The 25,993-nt window shown below is 36.9% G+C and overlaps 1 protein-coding gene across 10 annotated transcripts in view; it reads left to right on the top strand.

Moving 5' to 3' along the window:
• ENAH (ENAH actin regulator) overlaps positions 1 to 25,993 on the top strand; it is a 111,904-nt gene that overhangs the window by 29,353 nt on the left and 56,558 nt on the right. For all 10 annotated transcript variants that reach the window (XM_081039468.1, XM_081039464.1, XM_081039462.1 and 7 more), the window contains exon 2: positions 21,820 to 21,985. In XM_081039468.1, coding sequence (XP_080895594.1) covers positions 21,820 to 21,985 — 166 coding nt within the window. The remainder of the gene's footprint in view (positions 1 to 21,819; positions 21,986 to 25,993) is intronic.

The following is a 25,993-nucleotide window of genomic DNA, read 5'->3' as shown; positions in this document are numbered from 1 at the left end:
TCTTCTCCTTATATTACTTTCTTTTAAAATTACAAAATAATATATATATATATTATGAAAATTTGAAAAATATGGAAAAACTTATGTGAGACATAATGCTACTGCTCCAGGAAAAAAAAAACTCTTTTGGTATGTAACTTCCTATTTGTGTTTTTATGCAGTATTTTTTTTTTAATTGAACATGATGTTCTATAATGTGATTTCCCTATTGATACTTTACTGTAAATAGTTTCCTCTGTAATTAACTATTATTCTAAATAAAGCATGTTTTATAAAAATTATAGCATGATTTTAAAATATAATTTTAATCAAAGTAGTATGTGATTTATAAAGTCCGATAGTTCTATGAAGCCTAGAATTGAAAAAAAAGTTACCTAGCCCTGTTCCTTTTCCCCTCTAGAATCTAGCTTTCCAGAGGAACCCCTGCCACCTTTTACTTGTTTCTTCTGCAGTTATTTTTTGTATTTCCAGATATGTTTAAGCCAACATTTCTTAACTTGCTCCAATTTTAGAATTTATCTCATGACTTGCCCACAATAGAAGATAGGGGTTTAGTTTTTTTTTTAAGATAGGGGTTTAGTTTTTTTTTTAAGGTCGCCTCTGTTGTGTTTTCTTTTCATCTTGTAGATACAGTTGTACAACATTTTGGTTGTAACCAGGGTTTGCATTGTTATGTTTACATGAACACTGTTTACATCTGAGCCATGTATATACTACGATGACATTTTCTTTTGTTTGATCTAGATTTAATCTTTGCGTTCATTTGTATAGTTTTCCATGCGTTCATTACTTTTTCAGCTGGAAACTCTCCTACTGATGGTTAACTCTCCTTTCAGTAGGTTATCCTCAGTGTTTTTACATTTTTCTTGGACACCTTTAACCTCGGGTTGTAATTTGGACGGGCTGCTTTCTTGGCTGGCTTTTTGCAGAATTTCTACCCATCATCATGGGAATTCTCTTTGCCTGTTTTCTGTATTGCTTACCTCTGGTAACTGCCGAAGAAATACAGCATGGGAAGCAAATTCTTTTTCTTTTTCTTTTTATAAAGTGAATTGGAATTTGTATTTTAATGAGCAGCACTTACAGAGTGGTGCTTCTCCTTTAAGGGAGAACTGGTGAATTTCATTTTCTTTGACAGTTCTTCAGCTGTCAGTGTCTGTGTGTAGGTCCTTCTTCTTTTAGGCATTTTGTTTTTCCATACAGGGATTTTCCTGCCTAAGAAAATAAGCTTGACTGCCAAGATTCTGTGGCTGAGTTGGGGAAGAGAAGGGTAGTAGTAGGTGGTTGGTAGTTACCACTCAATATTTGGACTTGCACTTAATTCCCGTTATACTTCCCCCCAGAAATGCCTTTGTTTGTAAGTCCCTCTTCTATGAATGTTCCAGAGCAAGGGCTAAGAGACAGGTTGGGTTGCTTGGAATATGGGATGTGGGAGTTTGATGAATGACTCCCTATATTGTGTTTTAACCAGTTCTTTTCAGTCTACTCCTGATTCCTGAAACTTTCTAGGTTCTCTTTTTGGTACCCACCCTCAAAAAAATCCATGAGACAATTTCTGTCTTCTTCAGCCTAGTAAGTCAGTTAGCACTCATCCATCTGTTTTCCAGCTTCCCAAATTGTGCTGATATCTATAATCTACGCTAGTCCTCTTGTGTTTGTCAGTTTGTTTGTGGTCTTTGCCTTTATAAAAAAATATTATTTAGCATTGGACTTGTAAGATACACCTCTACTCCATTCTGTGAAGGAAAGGGCGAGTTGTTGTTGCCTTCTCAGACCTTTGCTTGGCACTGTCAGCTGCAGGACCTTAGTGTGGGGCTTAGTTATTTTATTGGAAGAAGGCTAGTTTTGTGATTGGCTAAGGTTATTAAAGTTTACTTATTTTGAATGGACTGCCAATGCTTTTCAACTAATTTATTAAAATATGGCAATTCTAGTAGGTTAAATTTAGGTATATTTTTTAAATGATCTAATACTCCATTAAAAGTATTTGTAAACAATTCTCTTCGGGTGCTTTATCAATAATCTATCTAAAAGAAACATATTTCTTTAATACGTGGAGGATATGAGGTTTAGGTTTTAAAGATGTTCAATATTTTTAGGGTAAGAATATTTGATTAATTTGCTAGGGCTGTGGTAACAAACTAGGTGGCTTAAACAACAGAAGTTGATTTTCTCACAGTTCTGGAGGCTAGACGTTGAAGATGAAGGAGGTGCTGGCAGCTTTGGTTTCTTCTGAGGCCTTTCTCCTTGCTTGCAGGCAGACGGCCACTTCTTGCTGTATTTTCACACGGTCTTACAGACTCTGGGTCCTCATCTCCTCTTGTTAAGGACACCAGTCATATCGCATTAGGGCTCACCTACATGACCTCATTTTACCTTAATTATCTCTTTAAAGATCCTGTCTTCAAATACTCATACAGTCGCAGTCTGAGGTACTGGGGATGAGGACTTCAACAGATGAATTGGAGGGGGCTTCAATTCAGCCTTTAACGAGTAATTTCATTATCTCTTATGCTTTGACAGCAGTATTATTGCTAATATACTTGAGAAAGGAGTGTATTCGTGGGACCTAGTGGAAAGCGTATGGGCTTCGTAGTCACAGATAGAGGCCCGGTTTGAATATTAGCCTTACGTCTTAATAATTCCCTAAATTATTTAACCTCTGAGGCTTGCTTTCAAATCTGGGAACTGAGAGTAACAGTACATCACAGCGTGATTGTAAGAAATTAAAGACTGTGGTATGTTACAGTGCTTGACAGAGTTGACTGTCAGATATTCTCTTATCAGTCTTGGTTTTTTTTCCTAAAATACCGTTTTATGGCCCCCCAATTTAATATTTAAAAAGTCAATTTCAAATATATATATTATTTTAAGAATTACTGTATGATTTTTCTATCCCAGCAGATTGAATATGGACAATTTGATGAAGTTCATCCTGAAAATATATTTACCCAGTCAGACCCGTGTTGGAATTTCCATCATTACAAGTAGTGTTGGTTTAACATCCATATACATACAAAATGTATTTACTGATTTCCTTAAGTGAAACCTACAGAAATGTAATCTGCTGAGTCAGTGGATATCTACATTTCCAAGACTTGATGCCTAAGGACAAACAGCCCTTCAAAATGCTGAAACCGATTCACTTTTAGCAATAGAGATGATGGGGCCCTTTTCCTACTCTGATACTATGAAAGTTTAAAAGGATATCTTGTTTCTAACTTGCATTTCTTTGCCATGGTGAGCTTCAGCCTTCCATAAATGTTTTTGTGAATTGCCCATTTTTATATTGTGGTGTTCGCGTTTTTTCGTTCTGATTTTAAAGATCTTTTCCATTGCTTCTAGATCTCTGTTGCTGTTTTCTCATTTGTTAATTAAACTAAAAAGACTCGATAGAATCTTTTGTTTCATGGATGAAGAAATTGAAACTGAAAAGACCAACTGCGTATACACTTGGTAGTAACAGGAAGGATTCTGGGCTCAGATTGCCCCAGTCTGAATCCTGGTTTTGTGGCTTTGTACCTTCATAACCTTAGGCAAGCTCTTTATCTTCTAATCCTCAATTTCTCCATTTGCAAAACAGGAATAACAGTAGTACCTATTTCATATGGTTATTGCAAGAATTAAATGAGACAATGGTTGTAAAGCTCTTATCCAGTGCATATCACATAGGAAGTACATAGAAGTTTAGCTATCAGCGATGACAAGATTAGTTAATGGCTGTGGGAGTAGACTCCTCGATTCAGAGTCTTTGTTTTCTGGCGTTCTTAACCTTTTCACTAGAAACTTCCTCAGCATTTAATAGAAAGTATTTAGTTTAAATAGTACTTATCACTCTTCATTTCAGGACAGAGTGTGTGTTTCCAGCTAATTGCAATTAGTCTTAATGATTTCTTGAATACATCTATTTAGTTACTTTTTCTTTTCTAATTCTGTGATAATAGTTTAAAAACAGTATAGAACATAATACATTATATTTAAGAGGGTGTAAATCACCATTGGTTTTCAATTGATGCCAGTAACTGACCCATGTTTCTGACAGTGCTGGGAGTTTTGCTTTGGAATTGGTGATCCCAGCACAAGGACACATGTGACACCCTCCATGTACAAGATGGTTGGGAGAGTTAAAGCTTGCACATTACAAGAATTGTTTGGCCTAAAGACCAATTTTAACTGTTACGATCTTGCCTGATTAAATACCAAGAAAATTTGGTGACTTATTTTTTCCCCCCAATAAAATTTAAAAGCTCGATCTTTGTATCCAGTTGATTTCTAAATTAGATTATAATACATCCACTACTTGTTTCACCATCATGAGTAGTAATTGTTGTGGGTATAGGACTCTCTAAAGGGCAGATGTAGCACTTTGTTTTGCATGTTTTAATAAAGCTTTAGTTTACAGTGTTTTTTTCAAAGTAATACATTATGCTGTTTACAAGCTGTGTGTGGTTTTTTAGATTTTAATTTGGTGTTTTCCTATTTGCGTTTCAGAGATTAACAAGGAACTTTATAGCTCTAGGTTCATGTTTTTGGAATTGTTTTTCTGTTGTGCATATTTTCTTAAGTCCCATGAGAAATCCATACTGTATGCTGACATCATTCCTGTTGGGTATATAAACTGTTTAACCCTCACAACCGCTACTGTAACGCCTAATTCATGTTGACTAAAGTACGCTTGCAGCCATCTTGTAATCGTTTCTCTTAGGGTTTACTTAATCTGAATTATGCTTATTTTCAGATCTTGTTTTTCCCCCATGTACAAATGTGTGTTGCATTTTTGTGATATTTAGCTGAATAAAAAAGGAGGATTTCTACTGTTTGGTCTTTTAGATACTGTTAACTGATATATCTCAGTGTTTCATGTTTCATGTTAACACACATAATTTTTAAACACACATAATTTTTAAACACGTAATTTTTAAACATAATTTATTTGTAGTATATAAATCATTCAGTATGTAGTCCTTTGTTTAACAACCATTTAGCGCCTTTTCCCCACCTACTTAAGTACCCCCTTTTATATGAAGCTCTTATTTTTCCCTTTAGCTGTTTTGGTCCGTTCTCTCACAATTCTTTTGACATTATTCGTAGAAAAAAGAAACAGTAGTAACTTCACTGGCCAAAAATGGTAAAAGAGCCTGGAAGACTTTCTAAGAGTTTGGTGTTTTCAAAAGGAAAGAGACAAGGAATTCCGTTTTTTGTGTCTACCACTAAAAATGACCTGTTTAAGTTTCTGAGTTCATTTAGTGGAATAACAGTGTTAATTATTTTACTCATAAATGTATATTGAAGATTTTTTTTTGGCATACCCACAAGTTTTTACTTATTAGAAGTTTCTAGCAGAAATTAACAGTACTCAAAATGTTTTGCATTGTATCATAGTTGAATAAATATGATTTAGAGTAAGATTGACCCCTCAAACCTTGATATGTGACAGGCTATTGGGTGGTACAATATTTTCATCTTTTTAAATAACATTTCTTATTTTACCATAGTATTTTTTTAACAACCCTAGGTGATCAGCAATTTTTATTTGGACCATTGAATTCCATAGCCGTATTCTACTTAAATTTGTGAAATTTTATATAAAGTGATTTCAGTTTTACCATTTTCTATATTGGCTGATAACTTGATTTTTAAGACCATCCACTTACTAAAGACTAATGTTTTTCTTAATGTACTTTTTCATAGTCCTCCGGATTAAGACTTCCTGAGTGTTGTCTTTGAAAATAAACATGACTCATAGGACTTAGGTAGCCGGAGCATGCCCGAAATGAATGTCTCTCTGTACCTTTTGAGGCTGTGGCAGAGTAAACATAGCAATTCCTTTCCTTTTTGAAACTGAAGCTTGTGACTAGTGTTCAATGGAAAGATTAACGGAACTGCAGCTTTGGAGAAAGAAAAGCAAGGTTATATCTGAAGGTAGACTTGCTCCAGTTTTCTTTAGAGTATTAATATGTAATTTAAAATAATTTTATAGGTGCTACAGATGACCATATTTTAAACAATTTCAGGGGTTATTCTTTTAATAATAAACTAGCTTTGAAACATGTACCTTGAACGGTAATCAAGTTCAAGTTTCGAGAAGTCCCAAATGTAATTTTAAATGTTGGTTAAATTCTTCAGTGATTTTTACTCAGGAAAAATGACTATTACAAGATGGTGTCCTCATTTGGAACAGTCAAGAGCCCTTGGTGTATGTCCCACGTGGAGGAAGGGTGTCCAATATTTGACTGGAGAGCATTTTATGTCTTTTTCAAGAGTGTGGGAGAAAGGAGGGGAGAGATGAGAAGGGGGTTTAATTAGGTTTTTCTCTCCTAGACCTGTCATCAGAATAACAGATACGATGCAGCTAACAGCTGTGGCCACTTGTTCAACTTATTTACCATTTTTATCTCATGGTCAGATGTTTTCATTTTCATTTGACCATCTAAAGAAAGATTGAAGTCTTCAGGTGGCAGCTGTGTGGGAGGAATAGCCTATCTAACTGTAAAATAAATAGTAATTTTTTTTAACCCCTTGCTGCCCAGGTTACATCTGTATCACCAGATTATATGATGTTTTAATTTTATGGCGTTTGAAATGAAATGGTTAACTATGAGACCAAGTTTTCAACTGTTTTCCTAGATCAGATAAGTAAAAATGTCTAGAAACTGTTGCAGCTGATGTAGAGCAATACACATAAGCTAAAACACATCTTTCAGGCTTAATAATTGAGACTATTCATAGCCTTTGTTGTTGTTGTATAATTTAAGTGCTATTTGATAAATACCAACAAAGTTTTTGAAAAAGTACTTTTTAAAGCCAGCTCCCTCCCAACCCCTTGCCTTAATCTACAGCTTTATGAGTTCATCAAGGCTGTATGTGATCTCCCTAGGGTTGTAATACAGCTCAGGTACTATCAGGAACGTTTTTATTTTAGAGATCAGGAAATTGAAGACCCAAGAAGGTTGAACTCAAGCCCTCTGGACTCTGCTGATCAAGTGCTAAGTCTGACTGGTGGAGAGATAAGCCAGGTGGGCTTAGCCTAACTAAAATAGAAGCCCCTATGGTGATTGTCACTGGGGGGGGAGACAAGTATCTGAAAATTGGGTTTTTCAACAGGGAGTACATGGTGTTGCACATAGCTCTCTGTCTCACTAGCAGCAGGACTTCCGGGATAGCATATTAAAAGATACCATGAGCCTTTTGTAGCTAAGTAGCTTATGAGGTCAGTCAAGGGAAGATAAAATAAGCCCCCTTCAGAAAAGTCTTCCTCAAGTAAAGTTGTGAGAGGACATAGAACTATGTCAAGATATTGAGAAAACTATCATTCTCAATTTTTAGCCCAAAGAATATCCTCTTTAGCAGTAGGGAAATAACAAAAAGAATACTTTAAGTACAGTTGCAGGCATTACATATCTCGAGGCAAAAACAGGACACTTCTAAAATTAAAATGCAGCCCATAAACATTTTTATTTTTTATGAATTGGATTACTCATTTTGAATGTTGCCTTCTGCTAAATTACTCCTTAAATAACATAAATTGAGTTGACTGTGTTTTGTTCTGTCATATTCCTGTTGGATGAAATTCATTTAATGTTTTGAACTTTATATTTTTAGATACACTATAAAAATTACACAGCTGTTGCTGGGAGATGTATGTGAATTACTTTGAGAAATGGGATCATGATTTAGATCCTATGCCCGCTGATAGTCAGCTGCTACAAAAATAAAAGATTAAGCTAACACAAGAGAATATGGGTTATAAACATTGTACTTCAGAATGTTCTGAGAGTTTCTACCCTGTTGCAGGTGCCTCTCTGTCATGACAAAGCACATTTCATGATTAGGAGAGATTAGCTTTCGGTTTTCTGTTGGAAAGATGGGAGTTCTCTCCCCCCTCCCCCCCCGATATTGTTAAGAATTAAAGTGAGTGTGACTAGCTCCTCATACCAACATATTTCATTAAACCAACTTGATTTAATAATAATAAACTAGCAATATGTTTCAGACTTCATCTGGTTAAAATTAATTGACTAGTAGAAATATTTAGTTTGAATCTTTGAGTCATGATTGATCAGTTTTAAGATCGAGTTGCTTTCCAAGCTTCAGTTAAATAGATTGATACTGTATGTGTTGAGTTTTCTATATACCTATTTTTTTTTTACTTCTATCAATTCTGTATGTTTATTTAGTGCATATATAGTTTCTCATCTTCATTGATTATGCTTTTAGCAAAGCTGTCTATAAAGTACGTTGTTTTTAGCAAAGATGTCTATAAAGAAAAAATTTCCCACCGACTTCAAATATAAAAGTACATACTATTTCTGTGGGGAGGAGATCTCTAATAAAAAAACAACAACATTCAAAATGATGAAAATAGTGTTGGACCATGTTTCGTGCTGGGCATTGTAACCGATTTGTCCATTTGACATTCAGCCAATACTTGAATAGGCTTCAGGTATTAACGCTGTGGGTAGAGGCGTTACAGATCTCTACACTAGCACGAGTACTATCTACAATGGTTATCATACAGTAAGAACCACGCTGGGATAGGAGCATACCTGGAGGTCTGTGCTGCTTGCAGACATACTTTAGGGGGTCGTCTGGGACAAGGCCAGTTGGAGACAACTAATGGATGTGAACTGAGAGATACAGATTGAGCAATTACAGTCATGACAGTGGGCAAAGAACACTTTCTGGGTGGACAGTGCGGAATAGCCTGAGTCAAGGAGGAGAGAGGAGAGACGGCTGGCCCCGGGGAATGATAAGATTCAGCAGATTGTTCATGATGTAGTTTCGCTGGAGCAGTCCCAGAAATGGAGACTTAGTGAACTGCTGGAAGATGCCCTCACTCAAATTTAAAACATAAAAAACGATTGCATGTGCTTATTACTTTTCACAGCCATTGAAGAACAGTTGCCCCATAACTTTGAATCTGGCAGTGGGCCAGAGAGACAATGTAATATCCTGCCTTTCTAGCTTCGCCTCATCTTCTATCGTATCCACACACTCATTTCAGCTTCTTCTCAAGGTAGATTGAGAAAAGAATTTTTATAGCTGATCCCACGTCATGGATGTACTCTCAAGGCCCAGCAAACAGTCTTCTCTGTAAGCGACCACTAATTGCTAATAACTTCACTTTGCTGATATTATTAGAAAATCATAGCACGAAGCCCTTCTAGTCAAGCAGCTTTTAAAAAAATTCAGTAATGACCATTATACCTTGTTTGAACATTTTGTAGAAGTACAGAACAAGAAATTCCAAAATTTCTTGACTATCATGCCGTTTGTATTTGGCTGAGGGCAAATGATACAAGTGGGCTGCTGTTTTTCAGGTTACGGCCAGTAACTCTCTTTCAGTACGCTGTGCTATAATTACTTTCTGAATACACTGCCAAAGTGTGTTAGCAAAACATCATATGCCTGTGATTCCTAAATCACTCGTAGCTTTCATCACACTTATTCCCTTATCAGTGACAATCACATGACTACTGACTTTCCATGTATACATACGTATTCTCCCAGCGCCTAGCGCGCCTGCCTGCTTAAGGTCCTGGCGTTCACTTTGAAATGCAGGCCTCCTCTTGTAGCACGTCCAGCCGCCTTCGGTACTTCGTTGCTCTTTTCATACTGCTGGGGTGCCTGTATCCCCCTCAGACGTGCTGTGCTGTGTGTGTCTGAGTATGGTGTATATGCCACGAGACAAAAGTGGCATATCTAACCTGTATTATCAATTTTACTGAAATAGATTTGGGGAGAACATCAGATTAAAACAGGCCGTATCCTGGAGTGAATTGCAAAATACTCATTACATTTTAATGTGAAACATGAAACTTCAAAGAAGCTTGTTTGCTGTAGGCTCTTCCGGGCTCCTAGACTTCTTTAGGGTACGTGTGCCACCTCATGCAATCTTCAGATACTTTTCCTGGAATTTATGTTTTATAGCACTCATCGTAGTCTGGTCCTCAGAACTAAAGTATGCTGACCTTATTTGATTTAGCTGATTTGTGCCAAGGGGGTTTTGGTATGTCATATTTAGGGGCTGAATTCTTGGTCTGTGTGGAAGAACTATATATGGAGAAAGAGGAGAGAAATATGCTTTCCCAGCTGTAGTGGACAGACTGTCAGGACAGAATTTCACAACTTATAAAGGAGTTTTGAGCAGGACTTGGCAGCTGGTGACCGTTGACTGTAGTTGCCAAACTATATAAATATCTGGTCTGGAACCATGAATGTCCAAGAAATACTCTTGGAAAATTGAGGGTTTCCTTAGGATAGTAGGAAAACCAGGCTTTCCTCAAGTGGTTATTTTTAAGTATGAGAAGTATCAGTTTGTAATTGATTTAGTTTGACGAAGTATCCACCATGTATGTCTTACTTTCAGTTGACTTTTAATGGAAATATTAAAAATTAACAAAAAGCAACTCCTTAGGACTCGAAGAGTCCATGATCCTTATTAAGTTACATGCAGTGGCAGTTAAATGGAAATAAGAAGTTAGAAAGGTATTCCAGTCCCGGAGAGATGTACTAAGCAATAACCATTTGTAGCAGTGTACTTGTGACGTTTCAAGGCCATTATGAATTCCCAGGTCCATAAATAACCAGTGTAGCCTATAATAGCTACCAGATAAATTGGGTACCCAGGGAGAATGGAAATGAAGAAAGCCCCATTGGCGCGCAGGTGATAGGAAGGCGGTCAAGCTCCTTCTCACAGCAGGCTGGCAGAGTGGGAAGCTCCGATTCTTCCAGTGGTCAAGGGGTGGCTCCAGGTAGACCAGGGGTCTTTAGGTTGGTTGTCAGCATCAGATGTTAAGGGTGCACAGTAGTTGTTTGGTCGTGTTACGCTCACTCGTGATTCTGGACCCTCATTTACTGAATGGCTGTTGCTAATAATGGCTGACATTATTGAGTGCCCAGCATGTCACATATTCGAAGTGCTTTATGTTCCTGCTTTTATTCTCAAAACAGTTTCATGATGTAGGTGCTATTATTGTTACTGCACTTGAGAAGTCAGGAAACTAGGGCTTAAGGAGGCTACATAACCACTTGTTTCAGGTCACATGGATGTGTGCATGGAAATGACAGAGCTGGGGTTGAAATTCACTCAAGTCTAACTCGATTCTCCACTCTTAACTCCCAGGCTCCAGTGCCTCTAAAGTTACCCACTCTGCCCTGTAGAATCTAACTGATGTTCAGCTCTTGGAAAGAAATGTGAAGCCCTGTTGAATTACAGGCTGTGAGGGGAAAAAACGAAACGACAGTCCATGTAGTAATGAGTCTGCTGATGTATGTATGTAGAGCAACAGTTCTATAAGGAAATCGAAGACCATCATTCTCATCTGGTCTTCATGACACAAGTGATGTGGTAATGTGAAGAAACTTGTCCTTATCAGTTTACCTGAAAATGCAATTAGGGAAGCCAGCAGATATGTAAATACATCTGTGTTGTAAACGGTCCCAATGAAAATATTCTTAACTGGTATCTCTTGTGCAGAAATAGTAGGATGTTCTATTTCCCAGGTGTTATGAACATGCTGTCTTTGTTCAGGAAGTGCTGATTCTGGGGCTTCCAGCTGATGAGAGTGGAGGGGGGAAAGGCTACTGTGGAGGCACCTCAGGTAATGCAGGAAGGGAACGATGCATTACTACACTGGCAGGGGTGCCGAATAGAGGGGGGGATTGTAGAGACTTGGGTGGTGGGACGGACAGGGCTTAGTGACTGATTGGGGATGCCTGCAAGAAGCACTCTGGAAAGTGATGCTCAGATTTCTAGTGGGGGGCCACACACTAGGGCTTTTGGTATCCTTTACCTGGGATGGGATGTAGGGAGGAGGAGTAGATACGGTGAGGGAGGGGGATAGGTTTGTGATATTTAGGTAGAAATACATGCTAGGCAGTTGTCTGTGGGTTTAGAGCTAAGGAGAGGATTTTAAATCTTAATAATAAAGCAAAATATGTATTTGTCAATAGTAGGATTTTCATTTAGTGTTTAAAAAATTGCTCTGCTATTTCCATGATGCGCACATTTTACTTTATGTTATTGACCACAGTTCCAGTAGCTGCTTTCAAGGCCCACATTCATCATCTTCATCTTGTGGTTGGGCTCCATTAACTGTCTTTTCTCTTGAGAATTTCGAGTAATTTTCATTTGTATTCTGGGCCTTGTCAAGGATACGATGTGGAGTCTCTGAATTCTGTTACGGTGCTTTGAAGCGTGTTGATATTTTTGTTAAAAGCAGGCAGATATCATGGTTGGACATCAACTGCAAATTCTGTCTCTTGCGCAGTAGGTCAAAGTTTAGTTTCGTTCTTTTAGCCTTTTAGTTAGGGTGCTTAGAAAGTGCCCTGCACATGCATATACTGGGGGTGCCAAAAAATGTATGCACGTGACTATTCATCTTTTGTTATCAGACTGTATTGAGTATTACAATTTTAATACAGCTTTTTTCCTTTCTTAAAATGTGTATACATTTTTTTTGGCACCCTCTGTGTGTACTTCAGGGGTCAAGAGATGTAGGCAGTTTATACAGAATTGAACCTGCATCCCTAAGATGCTTCCTACAGATTTTGCCTTCGTGTATTCTTTGAAGAAGGTTGAAATTCTGTTTGAAGGAAACTTTCTCTGAAGTATTAATTTTATGCATATATTTTATACTGCTATCTTTAAAAAACTGTGTGATAGCCTACACACGACTTTGTTATAGTATAACATGATTATTTTCTCTAGTGAAATCTTCAGAAGAACCCTAGCTTATTTCTATAGAAACATCAGTTTCAGCAAGTATACCAATTCCTTCCCTTAGTTTCAAATTAAATATAACATGAAGTATAATATGGAAATAATGGAAAACTTATGAGGAGGTAATTTGGTGGAACTAATAAAATTGTTAGGCAGAATCTAACTATCTTATTCAAGTAGACTGGTTACGAGTCTAGACTTTGAAGCAGACTGGCTCCTTTGAATCCCATTTCTGCCACTTTCTACAGCATGTCCTTGGTCAAATGAATTCACTTCTCTGTGCCTAGTTTCTTATCTGTAAAATGGGGATATTATTATAACAAGTATCTACCAAATAAAATCGTTGAATAAATAAATGAATTAATAAAGGCAAAGCACATAGAATTGTGTATGGCACTTGGTATTATAGTCATATTAGTATTTGCTTTTATTAATATTGTTACCGTCTCTGCACTGGCTCCGTAAATAATTACCTATGTCACTTTGTCTCTGGGTTTTAGTCTTTCATAATGTAAAGAGATTTTGATTCTTTGTAACTATAATATAACTGGGTATGTGTCAGTCTGTATTAGATACTAGAGGTAGTAATCCGTTAATACATTTTTCCTCATTGATTTTGTTATGACTTTTGTGCTTGCATGTAAGCAATACTTGGAAAATATAGGCTACGAAGATCTTTATCTATGGATAGTTTTAGAGCGAAGTCTCCTGAAACAGTTGATTTGAATTTTTTAAAGAAGTCGTACCATTTGCTTTGTTTTTGTTAACTAGTCTCCTGTACTACAGGAAAAGCAGGAGGGCTTGGGTTTCTCGGTGTGCTTTTGCTGCGAGCCAGGTCTCCAGTGTATGCCCAGCCAGAGTCGCACAGGTGAGGCAGGTTCTGAGCCAAGATCTTTTCAGTCGCGCTAGTTTCTTCATCTCTCTTTTTACTTCCTGTCTAATAGGATCACAATTTCTTTTCTCTCCCCAAACTCTTATAAATTCCATCCAGGTTTTCTCTCTTGTTCTAAGAATACTGAAATTGTGCGTTTTCATGATTTTCTCTCTCTTCGGATATATTGTTGGCAGAGGCAGGTTCTTTTTGTTGGCCACATCACATTTATAGAATTTGCACATTCTCTCCTTACTCAACAAAGAGGTATTCATAATTAAAGTCAAATAGGACCATAAAGATTTAAAAAAAGATTACTCTCATCATTCCCCCACACACACGACTATGTAGTAAGCACCTTTTTTAAGGTACTTTTTCTACTTATGACTTAACCTAATGATTTAAGAGATTTTTTCCCATCCTACAGGGTAAGCCAACAGATTTACTGAAACGGTTTCTGAAACATGCTGTCTTGCTTTAGGTACACTGATCATTTTCTCTGGTGACTGGATCAGTTACACTAGATTGCATTTGTGCTTCGCACATAAATATAGATGTTGTGGGATAAAGTGACATTGATATTTTTATCTTTTTTTTTAAACCTTTTAGTATTTCTTAGAAAGATGAGTGATAAGCAGCTGTGTGGTCTTTAGGGGAAATTTTGTCTTTCTGCATATTTGGAGCTGCTGTTTCCCAGATGGTTTTCTTGCTTTACGGGAAATAAGTGTGTTTGTTGCCATTATTTGTATCTGCTGTTTGTCAGTGGAATTTACAATGTTTTTTCTGTATCCCTCAGTCAGTGAGCCATGACAGCACTTAATTGTTATTTTGAAAGCTACATCCCCCTTTCCCCCCAATTCTTAGCAAGTTTTTTTTTTTTAATGGAATATGAAAGGAGAAAAGCTATTTAGTATTTCATAAGTGTGCCCTATAGGAAAAACCCCAGTATCTAATGTGATCTGTACTGGTGATAATGGTTAGTTAATTGAACTAGTTAGTTTGGTGTCCTTAAAAGTGACATACACCTTTAAATATTTTAGTCTACTTTATAACATGTGTTAATCCTGTAGCCTTTTTCTGTAGTTTTTAGTGTTAGTCTTGTGATGAGAATTCTACATTATTTTTCTTTCCTAAAGCATGCTCATCTCATCTTTTATCTCCAGAGTTTCTATAAGAACATCAAAGTGGAGAGAGAACTTAGACATATGCAATGCATCTGAATATAGCGTTCTGTTAGACTTGTGTGCCCCCCTCATCTTTTATATGTGTCTCACAATTTTTTAATGAGTCACCTTGATAGACACTTTCCAAAACATTCAACTGAATTTCACAGAATTTCTGTATACTCACATCGTATTAGTTTATATGGTATTTAAGTTGCATAATTACAATACAAGTACAATTGAAATGAATACATTTGGTCACAAACCCAGCTGACACTTGATAAGTACACAGCTTAACTGCTGGGAGCAGAAGAGTGGAGGGTGATTATAGTAGCTTACTAGCTGTGAGCGTTTTGAGTGCTGATGGTATGTTTTATAGACAGGAAGGAGAGGATTTGATCCACTGTCCATTTGGGCATTGAAAGTCGGAAAAGGGAGTTTTCACTGGCATATATTGGGGCTGTTACTCACAGCTTACAGATGTTTACTTTTTACAGTTAATCTCTCACTGCTTTTCAAGTCACTAACAAATCTTTTTTTTTAGGTTATTTTCAAATTAACTTTTTAAAAAAATTTATTGGGGACAAATATCTTAATTCGGAGAAACAAAAAGATACAATGCCAGTCCTGCAGGGGTTTAACTAAATCTGATCTTGGTGGAGAGATGATATGCATAGATAGTGTATTGTGAGAACATAGAATGAGTCCCAGTTTTGGTGGGGAGGTGGATTAGCTTTTGAGAGGATGTGACACTTGTGTCTATATTTTGAAGGACAGTCAGTATGAGGCAGAAGGTATTTAGGAAGGAAATGGGCAGTTAGGTCAGGTAGAGGGAGAGGCATGTGCAAAGGTGTGGCCATGTGGACAAGAGTGGCATAATTGTTATCACTGCCGTGTTGGAGTTTTGAACTGTTTTGAACATGGATGAGTCCCCGGTAGTAGGATGGGGGAATATGGTGTCTGACACACATTACCTGCTCCAAGTATTTGAAAGAAAGAAACGAATGTCAAAGACAAGCCACGTCTTGGTGGAACTTGTATGCCATGCTGTGAAGCCAGAGTTTGCCTTGAGATGAGTCTTTGGAGTATCTTAACTAACCAGAAGAGTGACACGAGTCGATCTGATTTAGAAAGATATCCCTTTGGAAGCATTGGGAGGAGGGCGTAAGATTACATAGAAATACCAGTTAGGAGAGTATTGAAATCCAGTTGAGAAACTAAGGAGGGCCCAAATGAAAGTTTTTGAGCCTTGCGAGTAAAGGGAAGTAAGCCATTCGAAGTCTTTAGAAAGTAGAACTGACAGGTCCTGGTGACTGAATGCCTCGTGGGGCACGGAGGATTCTGGAGTGACCCCTGGGTTTATAGGATGACGAGAGTCCAGAGTGGTGACGTGAGAGAAAATACTCTGTTCGTGACTTTCCTAGTGCTTAGCACAATACAAGACATTATATTTATTGTTTACTTTCCTGTTTGAGGAGAATCATTCCCGGTCAAGTACATAATCTTCTGTAACTGAGATGGCCTAGCTCAGTTTCTGTAGGAGCTGTGGAATATCGGTGTCAACAGTACTTGTGGAACTGAGTGGAAATCTAACATTGTGTTTATTCTCAGCCTCTTTAATGCTTGAAATGTGATAAAATTGCAGGCTTGAACAACAGCAACAAAAATTGACGTCAGAGAATAATAAGATGGAAATCTCTCTTTAAAATTGTCAGCTTTTTTGTGTAATTTCTTCCTTAATATTCTGTCTTCTGAATAACTGACATCTTAGTTCATAGAATGACTCCGTATCCTAACAGACAAGATGCTAAATCTCTTTCTTAGGATAAGCTCTCTGAGTGTTGACAGGATAAAGTGGAGGTTATGTATGGACAGACCTTGATAACTTACTACAAACAGGCTCCATGTTGCATACTGAGGATTCAAAGATGAATGACAGGCCTTTTTCAAAGATGGTGAAGACATGTTTATATGTGTGTAAAAATAAATTAATTGGGACCATGTCTTTCAACAGTGATAATACTTGACAGCACGCCACCTACTACTTGAGGAGTATCAGTAAAATGCTAGGTGACGGCCATTATTTTTCTCCTGCCTTTGGTTGACCCCTTCTTTCCCTTTTCCTTTCACGTATGTACCAGCCAATCCTGTCTGCTCTACTTCCAGCATATATTCTCATATGCTGCTATGTTTCTAGTCAGGTTCACGTTTCACCATTTGTACATTGCGCACTGGTCTTCATGCTTCCGTTCTTGATTTCCATGCCACTTTCCAGAATCCTTTCTGTACGTGGTAGCTAGAGTCACCTTTTATAAATGTAAGTCATGTTTCTCTTAAAGCCCTCTAGTGGCTTCCCAGGGCACTTGAAATCTCAACTCTTTCCTGTGGCTCCAATATTACCTCCCCAGAGAGATGTCCTTGTTGAAGATGAATGAATACAATGGGAACGCAGGAAGGAGCAATTAATTCTGGCTTTGGGGACCCCAGAAAGACTTCATAGAGAAATGGTATTTGATCCAGTTCTTGATAAGTAGGATTTTGTTAGATGAAATTATGTACTAAACAAGCATTTAAAGAATGCCTACTATGTGCTAGGCACTGTTAAATTCACGCTTCCTTTGTCAAGTAAGGATGAATGAGTGGTGTCTTTGAAAGGCTTTATTACAACTCAATAAATAGCAAATAGCAGAATAGCCAAACAATTCTTAGTCTGCGTAAATACCAGGAAGCATTTCATTCACTGGTATCTTTGCGAATAGAATTTGGCAACCATTCTCTACCATTATATACCCCTGCTCAAGATATTTGACTATATTCAGAAATGAATTACTTGACAAAGTCACAAAAGTGTAATGTCGTATCATGGTTTTATACACTTTAAAAAAAAAATCAGCTGTCTCTCTCTCGCCTTCTAACAGCATATTTTATTTCAAACACCAAAGTTAAAACCAGGAAGATATATAGATTAGATAGATAGATAGATAGATAGATAGATAGATAGATAGATAGATAGATTGTCTATATATGCCAACTGCATTTGGTCATAAAGTGAAACTTTTGTTTATAACTAGTTTAGTGACTAATCTTCACAAAACTATAATTTAGTAATTTACTAATTTAATCTTTTGTGTAGTTCCTTTAGAATGTTGAAGGCTTTGATTAGGTGTTCATTCGGAGTCTTGTTATAATGCAGATAGAATGATAGTATAAAGATTATACAATTTTTTGGTCTTTTTTCCTGTGCTTGTTCAGATCATTTTCTTTTCTTTCATTTTTTTCCTTTTTGACTTTTCAGTAGCTGTGACTCTTAAATCTTGCCTTCCTTCCTTGTTACTTTCCCCTGAAAACCTGCACATATGTGTGCAATGTCAAAAATAATAAGCAGCGTTTCAGAAATTCACTCATTAACTTTCTCAGCGGAAAATCCTCCTAGAGGAAGCGGGAAATTCCTATCAGGAGAGCCTCTGAGCTGTTCCTATCTTGTGTACACACAACGTATAGCTAGTTCTGTTGTGATTAAGGCCAGTATACTGTAAAGCAGACCCTTATCAGTATTTCACTGGACCAGGGAGAAGTGAAAAAAAACCACATATAGACAATGTAGGGAATTGTATAGAGAGCTAGTTATTACATTTACAGTATATTACGTTATGTTCTTTCTTTTGAGATTTTGAAGCTCCAAAATATCCTTATTTTAATAAGTTATGGTGATCCCTCCCCTACCCCCAATATCCTACCTGGCAAGTCGGCCAAAATATTGTCAACCAATTCTATATTGATTCATCCAGTCTATGTTTGAAGTTTACAGGTCCATGAAATCCCAAACTGGGTACTACTGGCTTGTTCTGTACACACCTGTAATTGGAGTTGGTATATTGAGTGATTTTCTTCTCATCAACAACCAGTTCTCCTATTTTTTCCACACCAAATGGGTGTCCAACAATTCAATTAAATTGAGAAAGCTATCTGGAGTTAGCACTGACCTCACAGTTTAAGAGGACTCAATCCCACAAGACTTCCCCCACTTCAGATGCCAGCTGCCAGTGGGGTACTTAGGCTTCCCATACTTATACCTGGCTGACTGCAAATTTATGCCTAGCTGACTACAAATTCAGGGGTTCCCATGACCCTCTTTTGATAATTTGCTGAACGACTCCCAGAACTTAGGAAAGTACTTTATTTACTATTACTGGTTTATTTTACAAGGGTACAACTTGGGCATAGCCAGATGGCAGAGCATAGGGCAAGGTATGGGGCAGGCACAGAGCTTCCATGCCCTCTCTGGGCGTGCCACCCAGCCAGCATCTCGATGTGAGCTCGTTTGGGTGTTTTATGGAGGTTTCATTACGTAGACATGTTTGATGAACTCATTGGCCCTTGGTGAGTGAACCCAATGTCTGGCCCTTCTTCCCTCCCAGGAGGTGGCGGTAGGGTAGGACTGAAAATTTCAACCTTCTAATCATGGCTTGGTATTTCTGGCACCCAGTCCCCGTCCTGAAGCCTAGAGTCATCTCATTAGCATACCAAAGACGCTCTTACAGCTTACGAGATGCTAAGGGGTTTGTTTAGGAGCTCTGGGTCAGAACTGTGACAATGACCAGGGGTTTCGTATTATACCACAGGATGTCTGTGTCTAGTAAGGAAAGGTCCTCACGTGTTATGGAAAGGAATGGAAAGACTTGATTTGAATTTGTCACTAAGATCCCCAGCAAACAGTGCCATCTCTTCCTGGCCGGGCCTTGATGTGGCTTCTCTGAGTACCTGATGTCTTCTAGTACTACAGACTTATTTGGGTTTTCCCTGTCTGCCCCTTCCCAGCTTGCCACATCCTTATGTGGCTATTGAGACTTCTCCAACAGCACCTCAGCTCTTACCCACACTTTAGTTTTTCTTCTCTTTAGCCTGGGCTCCTTCTGCTGCTTCTTGGCTTTGTTTAGAGTTGGATTTGTAGCCTTAACATCTCATCTTGAAGATTTCTTTTTATCTTCCTTAGAAAACGAATCAACTAATTTTTGCAGTTTGGGTCTTTCTTGGCTACTTTATGTTCATTTGGAGTTGTCTTTGTTTCTATGGTTACAGCTTTCCCAGGGAAACTCAAGCGACCAGACATTTATTTGATTGTTGACTAAGTGGTTTGTAAATTAAGCACTAGTCAAAGATATTCGGTTAACTATGTGCTTCAATTCGGAACGTTTCCAGCAACAACCCACTCTTCTAGCAACAGGGAAGAAAAAGGTAGAGGGAGAAGTTGGGATATTCTATCTAACTCTCCTGGTTTTAGATTTCCTGTATGTTTTTTATAAAAACTTTTCTTTTTGAGGCATGGAATGACCAAATGTACAAAATGGGGGTTTATCTATTGTTTTAGCTTGTGTGATCCCACTGGGACTTTCTTGAAGAGACATTATTTCTTGAACCATGGGAATCATAGTGTATGTCCAAAAATACTAACTTTTGAAAACTGGAAAATACTGTTCTTTATTAATTTACAGATTTGGTTATTGAGTTATTTACAGTTAGTAGTAAATTTGTATCTTGGATTGTGTGCTGTAAGAGGCAATTTGCTTTAGGTTGTTTCATGTAACCTTTCTATAGAGTTATGGAAATGTTGTCACTTAGGTGTTTCTGCTGTGTTTCTGTTCAACTGCCGTGCTGACAAATGCTCCTTAATCAAGCTTTTAAAAAGAATTCAAGCTTTAGTCATTGGCTTGTTTTTATTTCCAGGACTATTTTACTAAAAAAATTTCAATGGAGCATGAAAACTTAGACTACCACTGGTTTTATTTCAGTGTTTGTGGTGCTCAAATATGGTTCCAAGTTAGTTTTTGTAAAATTTCTCTAACGGAAAATTATAAACAATTCTAACCCCACTGTTAGAATGAATATTATTGCTGAAGCAACGTTATTGCTCAGTCCTGGGAGCTCTTTAGGTCCCCATGAGTCAGCTATCATCAAGTCATGTGACAAGTTGAGTAAAATACATATAAACATACCCTGTTGAGGGATGGGGCAGAAGTGTGGGAAAGAGGGAAGGGCTTGAAATCACTTTTGGTTTCTGAGGGTATTGGGAAAAAACCCACATGATTCACTGTTTAAAATCTTTGAGGCAACAATGGGTGGGATGAGCAATGCTTTCATTAAAGGTGGGGTTGGGTGAGCTACTGAACAGCGTCTCCGTGACTGTGGCTTAAACGTCAGAGAAGTCTTCTGTGTAGAGATTGAGTTATTTTAGTTGGGTCAATAGTCAGCATAGAGTTAATGTACCTGTGTCCTTCTGTTGCTCATTTTTGGTATTTGATTTTAAAAAAAGGAAAAATGTGGTATGAAATAAAGTAAAATTCAAATCAGTCTTTTTTCCCCCAGTAGGAATATAGAATTTTTGAAAGATGAAACTAGTGTTCATATGAAATAAATTCCCCTCATTTTATTTATTCATGTATCTCAGTCTCACTTGGTAACAAATGATTGAGGTGAAGCTAAGATTTAAAGATATCATGGAATTGCTCTTTGCTTTAATATTTATCTGTGAAGGTTAGCATTGAAATCTAGAATGATCTTTAGAAAACATCTCATTTTACTTTTTCATTTTTAAATGAAGAAATTTGAAACATGGGGTGTTCTCTTGCCCAAATGGAATCAAAGACTTAGTCACACAGCCATCTACTGATGGTTGGTGACAGCTCCATATCTCAAGGGACAGATAGAGCTCCTCAGAATTGGTTACAGATCTTGAGGTAAGCCTGGTGGTAAAAATATCAGCAAAGAGGGGAATCAGAAACCGTTCCTCGATTTTATAAACGTGTACACATGATTATACAGATGACAATTAATTTCTACTTGTAGTCGTATTAGTTTGTTGTAAGTGCGCCTTCCCCATTTGTATCCACACGTGAGGGCAGGAAGCCTGTGTTTTGTTTGGTGGTGTTTCTAGCGCCCAGTAAAGCACTAATTTTTGACTGACTGCTAGGTTAGCTAATGCTGATTTATGTGGCTATGTGAGAAACTTAGCATATTTTAAATATCTTAAGTTTGCTGTTGTTTTTTTTTTTTTTAAAAAACAGTGAACAGAGTATCTGCCAGGCAAGAGCTGCTGTGATGGTTTATGATGATGCCAATAAGAAGTGGGTGCCAGCTGGTGGCTCAACTGGGTTCAGCAGAGTTCATATCTATCACCACACAGGCAACAACACGTTCAGAGTGGTGGGCAGGAAAATTCAAGACCATCAGGTAAGAGTCTGTGATTTTTTTTTTTTTTTTTAAGGAGGACACAGCTCACAGTGGCCCATACGGGGATCGAACCGGCAGCCTGGTGTTATTGGTGTTATTACTAGCACCGTACTCTAACCAACTGCGCTAACTGGCCACCCCCGGTGAAATTCCTAAAGTCATCTTGTGTTACAAAAAGACTGGGTATGTTCAGTAAAATAAAGGACTGCTTTTAAACTATAGTTGAAATGGTTTCTCTGGGGAAAACGTTGGTAGTACTAACGGACAGTTCTAAAAGTAGCTCAATGGTGGCAAAAAAGAAAATGAATATTTAAAAATAACTAGCCAGAATCCTGTACAAGTCTGGGAATGTCCATATGAAACACTGAAATTTTTATTAAGAGAAGTAAACACCCCAATAAACTTTAATCAAAAAGAGAGAGAGAGAGAGAGAGAGAGAGAGAGAGAGAGAGAAGGCAACTATCCTATTGCTTTTAGCTTTTGACAGATGGAGTGTTCTTAAAATATTTGGAAATTAGAAAACACTTCTAAATAATTCATGACACTAAGTTGGAACTCATTATGAAGATTAGAAAATAAGAAAATACTTAGACCTGAGTGACAAGGTATTACTTAGAGAAATCTGTGGGACATCTAAGCTGTCCTTAGATGGACACATCTTAAGGGCATATAATGAGCTTAACCCAAAGAGAGCAGAAGGAAATTCTAAAAATAAAAGAAGAACTTAATTAAATAAAAATAAGTAGAAATTATTAACACAAAAGCTTGCCCTGCTGAATAGATAAATCGGCAGAATCAAAGAAAAATAGTTGCAAATAAACAGTGTTAGCATTGGAAGAATATTGCTATTAGTTATAGTAAGGCAATAAATTACTATAAGGTAACATGAATGGCTTTATGCCGATCAATAAGCCATTTTGTAGACAAATATAATTTACGTAAGCTAGCAGAAAGTAGAAAAACATAGACCTACAATCATAAAATATATCAATAGTTAATAATCTATCACCAAATTTTAAAAAATGGAGGGGAGTTCAGAGTATTTATAAACAAAATCTAAAAATCTTTTTATGCAAACTGTTTTAAAGAATAGTACTTTATGAGGCTAGTATAATTTTGATATCTAAAACCAGAACAGTTTGAGAGAGGAAAATTATAAGCCAGTCTCAGTTGTGGACATTGACAGAGATATAGAAGTCCTCAATAAGATATTAGCAGGCCAAATGCGGCAGAGTACATGAAAAAAAAAAAAGATCACCTCTGACCAAATGGGGTTTATCTCTTTTTATCTCAGTAATGTAAGGATAGTTTAACGTTAGATAACCTAGTAATGTAGTTTACCAGGAGAAAACTACAAGAAACAAGAAATTCAGGAAAAGCATTTGATAAAAGTAAAATCTGTGCATAAAATTTTCAGCATGTTTGGCATAAAAATTTTCTTAAGTTGATAAGGATGAGTAATATAAACATACAGCAGACATCTTACAGGACAGTATGATGTTGGGAGGATATCTGTCAAACTCAGGAATAAGTTGAGGATTTCAGCTTTAATCACTTTCAATTAGCATTGCAGAGGAGGTAACCTAGTGATATGAAGATGAAGAAACTAGAAGGATTGAAAAGAAAGAAACGTAGCTGATTTTATTCACTCGTGATGTAATTGTCTACATAAAAAATCCCAAGAGTATCTGCAGATAAAATAATAGAATAAGATTGTTCAGCAAGGTTGCTAGATACAAGATCAGTACATAAAAGCCAGTGGCATTTTTGTATAACTAGCAATAAACAATTAGAAAATATAATTTTATAAAGATACCACTTTAACAAAAACGATAATGTACCTACAGATATATCTAATAAAAAAAATTGGTTTTCTCTTATTCCAGAGTACCTTGCTACATTTCTTAATGATTTTAAGTCTTTGCTCAATGGAAACATGTTATTATAATTTATTAAACAACATTTAATCTTTTTGTTGTAAAGAGCCATTAAAAAAATCACCCACCATTTATTTGAATGTTTGTTAAGCATGTGAGTAAAGAAGGACAGTGAGTTGTTTCAGTTATGATCTGAAAGAAGAAAGAACTAGAGAAGTAAACCCAGCTTTGGGACCTCTCTTTACTGGAGGCGTGTGTGAGTTTTGAAAGAGGAGACTGAGAAGCTGAGCAGATTTTGGGGAGACTCATGGGACAAGTAGGACAAAAATGGGAAGTTAGAGCCTGCCAATGAAGGAGTGTTGTCTTGGCAATCCCCCAGGTCATGACTTGGGACCCAGAAACCCCAATTCCCTGGAAGAAGTTTGACTCAGAATTAGTCTGGCCTTTATAGGAACTGAAACCCAGTCTCTAATTTTGGTCACTTTTCTATTAAAGTGAGTCGAGATTGTTAGTTTTCTTAGCTGTTTGCCAGAAGCAAATGTAAATTTTTCCTGGAAAAATATAACATCATTGTAGGCCTCAAAAATGTCCATATAATGGTCCATACACAATGTCTGGCACTCAATCAAAATACCCAGGCATACAGGGAGACAACAGGAATCTAGTTAATAGAGCTATCAGAAATTGACTTTAAAATAACCATGCTCAGTATATTCAAGGAAATAAAAGACTGAGAATTTCAGCAGAGGACTAGATTCTTGAAAAAAGAACTAAATGGAAATTTTAGAATTAAAAAATAGAATAACTGCTGTTAACTCAGTGATGGGTTTTACAAACTAGAAACAGCTAAAAAAGAATGAGTAAACTGGAATATAGGTCAGAAAAGAATATTCAGACTGAAGCTAAGATATTCTGAGAGAGAAAATGTAGGTACATAAAAGGCTTAAAGACATGGACAATACAGTAAAAAAGTATATAACGTATGTGTAATCATTCCCAGAGGAGAGGAGAGAATGGGGCAGAAAAATAATCAAAGAGATAATGAACAAGAATTTTTAAAAGTGATGAAAACATCAAGTTAGAAATGCTGTAAACTTTAAGTGGCGTAAATACCAAGAAAGCCATATATAAACCCATCATAATAAAAAAATCACTGTAAACAAAATACAGGGTAAAACTTTGAGAGCAGTCAGTGAAAATAAGATGATTTTAAAGAAGTGACAACAGTTTGTCAGGTGACTTTTCAATAGAAATAACAAGAACTAGAAGGCAGTGGACTTCAAAGTACTATAAGAAAATAAATGACTCCTTAAAATTTCACACCTAATAAAAATATCCTTCAAAAATGAAGAAGTAACGTTGTTTTCAGACTAAGAAAAAATGGAGAGAATTCATCACCGGGAGAACTGCGTCGTTGAGAGAAAAATTTCAAGATCAAAAATGGTCCCAGCAGAAGATTGAAGAGACAGAAGAATAAAAAGCAAAAGAAAGCATAAACACTCATCTTAGAAGGCCATCGACTGTGTATAGTGATAGTGTTTTATGGTTTAAAATATACGTAGAATTAAAATAACCAATAAAAATAGCAAAGGAGTTCTGAGACAGGCATGGGAAATGGGGGATACTATTGGAGATAAAGTATTTGTAAAGTCCTTGTATTGTTGAGGAAAAGGTAAAAATAATAGTTTTTATTTGTCTTTGATAAGTTTGAGATGCCTGATGTCATCTCGGGCAACCACTAAAACAGTGAAAAAGTTTAACTAGTAAGCTAATAGAGGGGATAATAATAAAGAAGGTATGGTAGATTTAGACCCACATTTATATATAATTTACATTAAATGTAAATGAACACTCCAGTTAAAAGCAGAGACTGGAGGTTTGGATCAATAACACAAAATTGATAATCCGAGTATAAAATTGTCACCACACACAAAGCACTGAGAATAATCAAAGCACTACTGAAGAACAAAGTAGGTGGACATACTCTGGTGGCTATAAAGACTTAATGTAAAGCCACAATAATAAAGACACTGTAACACTGGCTCAAAGACAAGCATATTGACCAGTAGAACAAAATAGAGCCATTCAGACACTTGAGTTATGGAAAAGGTAAACCTGCAGCACAGTTAAT

Source organism: Rhinolophus hipposideros (assembly GCF_964194185.1).
Source record: "Rhinolophus hipposideros genome assembly, chromosome: 26".
Classification (NCBI taxonomy): Eukaryota; Metazoa; Chordata; class Mammalia; order Chiroptera; family Rhinolophidae; genus Rhinolophus; species Rhinolophus hipposideros.
This window is presented reverse-complemented; position numbering and strand designations above follow the sequence as displayed.